Source organism: Gymnoscopelus braueri, assembly GCF_963280865.1.
Source record: "Gymnoscopelus braueri genome assembly, chromosome: 17".
Classification (NCBI taxonomy): domain Eukaryota; kingdom Metazoa; phylum Chordata; class Actinopteri; order Myctophiformes; family Myctophidae; genus Gymnoscopelus; species Gymnoscopelus braueri.
In genome coordinates this window covers 14,294,311-14,305,114 of record NC_137617.1, presented here as the reverse complement: position 1 = coordinate 14,305,114, position 10,804 = coordinate 14,294,311, and the positions used below count along the sequence as shown (strand labels likewise).

At 40.8% G+C, this 10,804-nt stretch overlaps 1 protein-coding gene across 1 annotated transcript in view; it reads left to right on the top strand.

The window, feature by feature from the left end:
* Positions 1-3,236: 3,236 nt before the first annotated feature.
* Positions 3,237-10,804, top strand: part of LOC308104980 (uncharacterized protein) — a 66,292-nt gene continuing 58,724 nt past the window's right edge. The window contains exons 1-2 of the mRNA XM_080455615.1: positions 3,237-3,307; positions 7,586-7,678. Coding sequence (XP_080311741.1) covers positions 7,600-7,678 — 79 coding nt within the window. The 5' untranslated portion in view covers positions 3,237-3,307; positions 7,586-7,599. The remainder of the gene's footprint in view (positions 3,308-7,585; positions 7,679-10,804) is intronic.

The following is a 10,804-nucleotide window of genomic DNA, read 5'->3' as shown; positions in this document are numbered from 1 at the left end:
GTGTATGCATGCAGGCTGGAGTATCATGTCTCATTCCTCCACTGTCATTCCTCCATGGCTGGAACCGTTGAAGCCACGCCCCCGAGCCTCGACATTTCAGAATAAAAGCTCACAAAAGAAAACTCAAAAAAACTCGCAGTAATAGCTTTGTTTTAAGTTATATGAAGAAAATAAACCAAAATCAACTCTATATTAATAATATATTCATAAATCAAAAAAAATATATTTTCCATAAATTAAAAAATATATAGCAGTAATGTAAAATATATAGCAGTAAACAACACACACACACACACACACACACACACACACACACACACACACACACACACACACACACACACACACACACACACACACACACACACACACACACACACACACACACACACACACACACACACACACACACACACCTCTGATGGTACCTCTTTGTACCTAGAAGATTTTTCAAAAAGAACCAGGGGACCCCCTTCGGAGGTCCCTCTCTACCCAGCCCAAGGCACCCCGATCCTGGGTACGGGGCTGGGTGGAGGGGACCCTCCCTGTTTGTTTTTTTTTTCAAAAAGAACCAGGGGACCCCCTTCAGGGGTCCCTCTCTACCCAGCCCAAGGCACCCCGATCCTGGGTACGGGGCTGGGTGGAGGGGCCCCCCTGGTTCTTTTTTTTTTTCAAAAAGAACTAATTACTAGTTACTTTGCAGATAAAAAATATTACATTATAAAACATACATTAACCACTTTACCAAAGTTTAGCCGATTTTATACCTAGGCTATTTGAAAATAGCCGAAAAGCTCACAATGCATCGCATCGCGACACATTGTGCTGTGAGCTTGTAGATCGGCTTTTTTCAAACATTTTAGTTATTTTACTTTTGGTACTTTAAGTACATTTTGAGACCAATACTTTTGTACTTTACTCAAGTAAATTTGTAATTCCGGACTTTTACTTGTAACAGAGTACTTCTACATAGCAGTATTGATACTTTTACTTAAATAAAACATTTGAGTACTTTTTCCACCACTGACTGCCAAAATAGACTACTGGAAATGTCTCAGACCCAGATAATTAATATAAGATGAGATGAGATGAAATATACTTTATTGATCCCCGAAGGGAAATTGAGGTGTTACAGCAGCATAACGTGAATAAATATACCAGACAATACAAAAAACAATACACAAGACACCTTCATAAGCCTTACATACAGTATCTATTGCATTCAAGGAATTACAGAGGAAACCATTGTTATGCACTCCTCTTGTTTTTACAAATGGTAAAAAATTACAATAACTTGTTACTTTGATTATGTTGCTACTTTGTGTTTTCTTTGACACTTTGCTTTCTTTTGGGGAAGATGGGTCCAGTAGATTCAGGAGTGGACAGTGCTCCAGTTTCCATGGCCTGTTGTATGGTTGGCCTGGACAGATCCCCTTCCTTATTTTATAATTTTTGTATATTTATCTGTTGATACTGTATTAGTTATGTTGTGTTTCAATAATCACGTACTATACTTTTTGGCTTTCACCATAACTTGTATGTATGTTATTGATCTCCTATTAAGAACGAGCTGCTTCAGCGGTCGCAACACCATAACATACTAACTTCTACTGTTGGAAAAAGGAAAGCACAATCATGGTTGATCAACAGAAATGCTGTACTAGTTTGTATTTTCCCCATTAATAAGCTTACTTACCACAGCACTCAACGTTTCCTTACTACTTCACCACAAGCTGGTATCACAAAAAACACTTCCTTTTTCAGCTAAGACTACACTAAATTGATCTCTTTTAGAGTTTCATGACACAGTCGTTGTGGTGATAATGATTGTATGTGGCGTTTTGTGTACATTTGTAACATTGTGACCAGGGCCGGCCAAAGCCTTTTTGGGGCCCTTAGCAGGATTTCAGAGAGAGAGGGAGAGAGAGAGTTCCTTGGATGAGAGTCATAGATTCATCGAATGAGAGGAGGACAGCGTGAAACTGTGGTTCGGCAAGAGAGGTAAGTGAGAAAAATTATGCAAGCATAAAAAAGGGCACTTTCTATATGGTGGCAATCGTGCAGGTGCTCAGGCACTGGTTTACTCCTATGCGTGCATGTGCCTGCAGCAGATTCCTTTTGATTCAACTTTTGGCAGTGCCATTTCAACAAATAAGAGGAGTAGAAAAGTTGATTGTTGTCTCACATGGGCCTGCTATAGCGCCACCAGGAGGCCGCTTTTAGCAAAACACATTTTTTGACAGTTCTCCTACAGATTTTGGCCAAACGTCACGCAAATCGCTACACACTATCTCTATAGTCATTAAACGAAACAGGTCTTTCAGATTTTTCATATTCCATCTAAACATCTGAATATCTGAGTAAAACGTTGTATGTGCACTCCCTAGAGGCCAAGGAAAAACCTTTGCCATGCATTTTTCCCCATCTGCCTTTTATAGCACCACCAGGAGGCTGACTTATATAAAACAATTTTTTTGATATTACTCCTTCACATTTTTTTCAAATTTCACGCAAATCGGTAGACATGATCTCTATTAGTCATGTGATCAAGACGGATTTGTTATTTTTCATATTCCATCCTGATTGGCTAAGATTGACATCTGAAGTTTGCAGGAGTGGCCCGTTTTGAACAAAATGCTGCAAATTATGAATCCAGTGGCCGATTGCGGTGAAACTTTGCACTATGTTGAGGAACAAATGCCACCCTTTGAACATTGCGCTATTATAGCACCACCAGGAGACCGATTTTTGCTAAAATTACTCCTACAAATGTTGTCCAAGCATCACACAAATCGGTACATTTGATCTCTTTAGTCAAGTGATCAAGACGGATCCGTCCGATCCATCCGATTTTTCACATTCCAGCCTGACTGGTGAATTCCAAACATTGCTGGCCCACACTAACCTACCTGACCTGGTGAGGAGCCCTTTTTTTTGTTTATTTATTTATTTTACAGCTTTAATATAGGTTATTGTATGTTCATTTTCACGCCTCTCTCCATGGTGTTGAATAAGCACATTGCCAGCTGCCAGATAAACTACGCTTGTACGTCTTCTTGCCCCAAAGACTTTTGGATATAGCCTACATACAGGTAGGTAATCTGTGCATCATGCATCATGTCTAAACCAATCAAAATCTAAGCTGAGAATACGTTGCCTTTTATGGACAAGTACTAGTCCTTATAAAGACGGCACAATTTGGTGCAGTTCCCAGTTGTCTGTTACTGTAACATACATGCGCCGATCTGCTACAAACTAATAGACACACACACACAGTACATTTACTCAAGTACTGTACTTGCGTAAGGTAAGTAACATTTTGAGATACTTTTACATTACTTAAGTATTTACAATTTAAATACTTTATACTTCTATACTCCACTACATCTCAGAGGTTAAATTGTACTTTATACTCCACTACAATTATTTGAAAAGTTTAGTTTCTAGTTACTAGAGATTTAGATCTAGATTGTTATTACAAAACCTACATCAACGAATTAAGCCCTATTTTCTAGTCTATTTTAATATAGCCTATCTAAAAGCTCATAACACGTTGTAGCTTGTAGATCGGCAATATTTTTCCTTCAGGCATGAGAGCCAACTGACCTTCTTGTCACCTGACAGGGGGGAGTTTCCCTGGTTGGACGTAGCGCGTGGAAGGAACACGTTATTCCAACCAGTTCCCATCCCCTCCATCAGGCGCACCGGCTGTCATGGGGGAGGCGGTATAGTGACCAGGATTACTACAAGTTTTTGTGAGGGTATTAACTACCCGGGGAGAACATGCAAACTCCACACAGAGTAGGCCCTTTCGCCAACCCCACCTAGGGTATGGGCGCTGATGACGCGGAGGAGAAGACACGCCCCCAGTGCCCACAGCGTCCCCGGCGGGAATCGAACCCAGGACCTTCTAGCTGTGAGGCGACAGCGCTACCGACTGCGCCACCGTGCCCCTTTCTTTCTATGCCTTTTTAAAGAAGATTCCACAGGGACTGCATGATCATAATGTGATTTCCAAGAATGCTAAATAAAGTGTGCTTGGAGGATTAGGCTTCATCATTAGGCCTAAGAAGTGCAGCTCATTCCGGTCACAGAGACAACAATGAACGTATACGTATAGATAGGTCTATATTGATTTTAAAAATAAATTGGGGTGATTTGGATTTCTGGGGTGGAAGAAGGTCACAGTCATGTGCGGTGTCTATGCTAGAGACATTAGAGTGCACCTCCCTATAGTGTCCAGCAGACTATAGGGCTTTTCAGACGGGGAGCAACTGACGCACCTAGTAATTCATTTTCAAAGAAAGGCAGGAAGGGAGGCGCGGGCAGGCTGACTGGCGGAACAAGAATAGGGCACACTCCTGAAAATGACACTTTCATGCTTGTTTCAATTCATGCAAATGCCCAGGCGTACAAGAGTTACAATGTGTTGAGCTTTGAGTCTTTTCACATGAGAAGCTCAGTGTGACCTCGCGGATCTCAGTGAGAACACAGGTGTTAAGGCCCTTAAGGCAACTCCGCACCAAACAGACTCGTCCAGACTATTGCAGACTACTCCAGACTGCAACAGACTGGTATTCGGTTGGCAAAAGTTGCCATTTAACCCATTGATACCTGGAACGCTTCTGTGTCACTTTAGATGCCTTTGGCTATTCAAAAATAGCAGATATACAAGCTCATAGCGCGGCACCGAGTGCCGCGCTACGAGCTTGTAGATCTGCTATTTTTGAAAAATCGCGAAAAAATATTTTTTATATTTATTTCAAAAAACTGTTAGGATTTAGATTTTTTTAAAGAATCGCCTCAGGTCTTAATGGGTTAAGTCTGTCAGCCGACTGGCCATTCATGTGCTAATTAGACTTTTAGCGTGCCAGCGTTGCCAGGTCTGCTTATTATAAGCGACTTTGGGCTTGTTTCCCTGCAAAGCCACTTAGGGATGTTCCCAGCGTTTTTTCTTCACTGACGTGCAGTGGTGTAAAGTAACTAGTACATTTACTCAAGTACTGTACTTACGTACAATTTTGAGGTACTTTTACTTTACTGGAGTATTTCCAATTGTCTATACTTGTACTCCACAACAATTATTTGAAATGTTTAGTTACTAGTTACTTTGCAGATATAAATCATTATGAAACATACATTAACCACTTTAGCCCTATTTTATACTTTTAAGCTATTTGAAAATAGCAGATCTACAAGCTCACAACGTGTTGCGATGCACGCGTTCTGAGCTTGTAGATCTGCTATTTTCAAACATTTTTGTACTTTTACTTTTGGTACTTTAAGTACATTTTTATACCAATACTTTAGTACTTTTACTCAAGTAAATGTTGAATTCCGGACTTTTACTTGTAACAGACTCAGAGTACATCTATTGCATTCAAGCCTGGAATTTCGTCATTTTAGGGGCAAGGCCACTTGGCCTTTGGTGTTGTAATTTTTTGGAGGGCACAAAGGCCCTGCCCGGCCTTCCTGCCAGGGCAGGAAGGCCATCCAAAAAAATAATAAAGATTTTTAAGTCCAAAAATGATTTTTAAGTCCACGGAAATAATGCATTTAACTTGAAGGTTAAGGATGATTGTATTTTAATATATTATAAGAATAGTATAACTATCTGTGAAATATTACCCATTTATTTCACAAAATAATGTGTTGGCAAATGACCAATATTTAGTTATATAGGTCTCAATATGTCACATTCAGCCCTGGACTTCACTGACTGAAGTAGCGGTCACATTAATCACATTAGATTCACAGAATGTATTTTACCCACAAGTTATTTTCATTCAAATGAAATGTGAATGAACTTGCACTAATAATGACTTTAGTTGATTTTTCACTCTTTAAAATATAGTATTTCTTAATTATTAATAATTACAGCTTGTAGATTGGCTATTTTCACGATTTTAAATTGTTTTTAAATAATAATAAAAAAGGAACATACAAGATTTCCACCCGACAGCCATAATATATAGCCAATATATGGTTCTGTATCAGTATATGAGTCCGTTTTTGAAGATTTCATTCTAATTGGCTACTAGCCTGAATATGAATTTCATGAGCCTGGGTAGGTCACCCTGGCTTGGCGGAGATATGCCCTGTAGCACACTCCGCACAGCAGCAGCAGCAGCAGCAGCAGGTGAAAGCAATTCACTTAATTGCTCGTTCTCTCTCCCTCTTTCCGTCTCCTCAATCTCTCGCTCGCTCTTTCTCTCTCAATCTTTCACTCTCCCTTTTTTCTCTCCCTCTGTCTCTCCCTCTTTCTTTCTTTCCTTCTCTCTCTGCCGCTTTTTACCTCCCTCTTTCTCCCTCCCTCCGTTTCTCTCTCCGTCTCTCTCCCTTTCTTTCTCCCTCCCGCTTTCTCCGTTCCTCTCTCTCCCTCGCTCCTGGGTATCTCCCTCTCTCTCACCCACTTTCTCTCTGTCTTCCTCCCCTCTCTCTTTCTCTTTCTCTCCCCTCCTCTCTCTCTTTCCCTCTCTCTCTCTCTTTCTCCCCCCTCTTTCTCTCCCCCTCTACCACTCTTCCTCTGTCACTATCTCCCTGCTTTACGAGCCTATTCATGCAATGCTTGAACTCCCACTCAGAAGGACATGTTTACATACTTGCGCATTACATATTTATACATAAACACGGATGCATGTGACTCCGTCACTGGACAAATTTACACACCTGCTCCCAATCACCACAGCGCAAAAGTAGGGCAAATCAATCAATCTCTCTCTCTCTGGGAGCAACAACAAGAAACAGTGAATGTAGGTTTTCATAGACATGGTCGCTTGTTTCTCTCACATAATCTGGCAACACCGACAGCCCTCTGTTGTCACTGCCACTGCGCTACCAGTCGGCTAAAAAGCTGAACATGTTCGGTCGGCTCTGGGTCGGCCGAAAAGGTCCCGACGGACCCCCCGACGGACCCCTAACCGACTGGCCGACGCTTCCCGAAGCCAAATCGGCCCAAAATCGGGCCGACTCAGATTGGTCTGGAGAGGGCTTTAATGGTTTCAGTGCCTTCAGTGGAAACTCCCCCAGGGTTCAGAGCAGAGTATGTAGATGAAATACAGCTATTTCTTTTCATGATTTTTAAACCATTTTATATACTTTTTTAATCATTTAAATTTGGCTGGGAGGTTTAAAACACATTACTCTGTGGTGGAACAAGCTGTGAATACGTATTATACTGCTTTACATTAATGGTAAACTGCCTGGAAATGCTTAGCGTAATACAGTAGGACAAATTTACGCAACTGCAAAAACGCATCGGAAGTGTGGGTTGGCGACGGTGTACGTCTGCTTTAAGGCCAGTCCACACCAATGATTCGCGACGCAACTCCTTGCAACTACTTGCAACCATTATCCCAAATGGCAGTTGCAAGGAGTTGCATTGGTGTGGACTGGCCTTTACATCTGTGCCCGTTTTCCCAGCGCTTCTGCTGCACAGGCTGTATGTTGGAAGCATTTGTAAATTGTTTGAGCCAACAGTCTGTCTCGAGAGGCTAGATGCATGTGAGCCAGTACAAGTAACAACATTAAGACAGCAGTCATAGTACTATTTCTGCATTTTGATTTCAAACTCTCTCTATGCCAGCTGCAGTTTCACCAATGAAAACATTTTCAAGTACTTCACTGACCTATGTCACTACAATGGGGTGGACACTTTCTCTTGCAGTTTACCTGTCAGGTAAGACCATTTTCCACTCAAAACAAGAATGGCCAGGTTTCCCAAACGAAAATGAGCTCATGCGCAGCCTAGAAGCTGCGTAAGAGCCTCCACGCACATGCGCAGTAGCAACCCCGCCACGATCTATCTTCATTAGTGGCAGCTGTGTGTGCTCTACGTGGCATCTAAACTGGCTTCAGGAGGCACCATCGTCGTAGGTTCTCATTACGTGTGTGCTAAAACTACATTCGCGAGACAGCATAGACGTAAAGACCTCCTGGACGAAGTCTACGTAAAGCCGACGTAAACTACGTAGTGCTGTCTGCCGCTACACTGCAGTTTAAACACCCTTTGCGAAAGTGAAATGGATCATAAAAATACCAGAGCCAACTGTCAGATGTCCTGAAGCAGTCCACTCCAAATACAACTTTTGAATAAAATATTTATGAATGAAATTACAGTGGTGAGTTGACATCTGCAAGTTAAATAAAACACTAAAGTGTCCCCATTATGCAAGTAAATTAAATATACTTAAAATACCAAAAGTAAAGGTATGCAGAATGTCCCATTTCCCAAATTTAATATGTATTAAAATATTTTGAAAATAGCAGATCTACAAGCTTGTGAAGCGTTGTGAGCTTGTAGATCTGCTAGTTTCAAAAGATTTTTTAACCATTCATAAAAATGGCGAGCGCAACAGCTGTCACTTTGTGAGAGGAACTGGGGACTTTCATCATAACGTATAAAACTTCGAAATTTAGGAAACATGTTTAGCTCAGCATCATTTATATACCTTTAGTTAACTTGCCATATGCTTAATATTTTTATCAGACGATCGGATCATCCGTGAGAGTACAATTTGTAAACTTCGGGTTCATGCATAAAGGACTAAGCAGCGTAGCCCTGGTTCAGAGCGTTAGTGTGTTCCCTCTAACGCCCTGGAAGACCCCTCGCTCTGCGCTTGTACAAGGAATTCCGCTGCCCTGCGAGTGCTCAAGAGTAGTAAAAATAAATAAAAACCATTTCGCTACTCACCAAAGCAAAGGCTGTTTTGTGTTGTTGAAAGTCTATTCTCGGAGGTGGGAAGCCTCTCAGCACCCCAACTACTCTGTAAAATACACTTTTTGGGCAGCAAATAAAATATGTCAGCGAGACGGAAATTATTTTTATTTACTCCACAGTGCCCTCTACAGATCTGTAGGATTGAACTTACCATTAACCAAAATCTGTAGAGGGCACTGTGGAGTAAATAAAAATAATTTCCGTCTCGCTGACATATTTTATTTGCTGCCCAAAAAGTGTATTTTACAGAGTAGGTGGGGTGCTGAGAGGCTTCCCACCTCCGAGAATAGACTTTCAACAACACAAAACGAGAAAGGGCGTGCAAAAGACCTGGCTATCGAGCTCAGGCTTATTAGCATGACTGGTAACGTGTCGTGCTGGCGAGTGGGAGTTTCGGGTTCAATCCCAGCTCACTGCTTCCCTATGCATGGATCCGGTGTTTATAAATTCTAGCAAATTCCGATCATCTCATAAGAGGTGACAGAGCCAACTGTCAGATGTCCTGAAGCAGTCCACTCTAAATACAACGTTTGAATATATTTATGCATTAAATTACATCTACAAGCTTAAGAGGCGTTGTGAGCTTGCAATCTGCTATTTAAAAAAATATATTTATACATATTAAACTTGGGAAATGGGACATTCTGCGTCCTTTTTAAAAAATATATATTTGGTGGCTTTTTTGCCTTTATTTGGACAGGACAATAGACTGACAGGAAAAGGGGAGAGAGACACAGTAAAGGTCGTCGGTACTAGAGTCGAACCCGCGACAGCTATCTTGATAGATTCCCAAATTGTGTGACATGCGCCTAGACCGCTAGGCTAGTGGACGACCCATACTGAACGCTGTTACTTTTGGTAATTTCTTTTTTTCATATACATTTATATCTTGCAGACGTCAGCTGTCACTTTGTGAGGGGAACTGGGGTCTTACGTCCTTTAGTTAACTTGGCTTGCTTAATATTTTTATCAGATGATCAGATCAGAGATCATTCGTGAGAGTACAGTACAATTTGTAAACTTCGGGTTCATGCATAGAGGACGCTCACCCTACCCAAAAAAAAAAAGATCTGCAAGCTGTCGTTACGCACCGGCCCGGCCGCAATATATATATATATATATATATATATATACATACAGGGTTGGGCGGGTTACTTTTAAAAAGGAATCCCCTACAGTTACAAGTTACTTTCTAAAAAATGTAGTCAGTAACGTAATCCCGATTACTCCATTTAAAAAGTAACTACTAGTTACTTTCAGTTACTTTTGGATTACTTTTAAGCAAAACTCTATTTAATTAGATAATACAAGTTTTACCATTGATAGACAAGAATGTTGAGCCTATGAAATTAAGATAAGGACAACAGAAATATGGTTAAGGTCATTTAATTGTTAAGAATTTGACCTCTCTGAACAGTTACATTACTGTAGAGTCATTGTGTCAACTAATAACAGATCATAAGAAAAGGCATCTTGACCTACAGTAACATTTTGATTGTTTGACAACCAACAACTAGCTCATTTTAAATAACACAACCGTCCCTATGGGATCTAACCTCCATCCATGTGTGGGCAAAGTGGCAAATAAAATCTCTTTACCTTTACAAAAAAATAATAAAACCTAATAAAATGCATAGCCTTTAATAAAAAGACACTAAATGCCTTTAGTTTACAGCCTATATTCCCTAAGGCTATACATAGGCTAGATGAGATCAAGTAAATAGAATAGACCAGGTTAGCATGCTATTATAATATGTTACTCTCTCCCTCCCCCTACAGGCTGGTATTATAATACGTTACTCTTTACCTCCCCCTACAGGCTGCTATTATAATATGTTACTCTCTACCTCCCCCTACAGGCTGCTATTATAATATGTTACTCTCTACCTCCCCCTACAGGCTGGTATTATAATATGTTACTCTCTACCTCCCCCTACAGGCTGGTATTATAATATGTTACTCTCTACCTCCCCCTACAGGCTGCTATTATAATATGTTACTCTCTCCCTCCCCCTACAGGCTGGTATTATAATACGTTACTCTTTACCTCCCCCTACAGGCTGCTATTATAATATGTTACTCTCT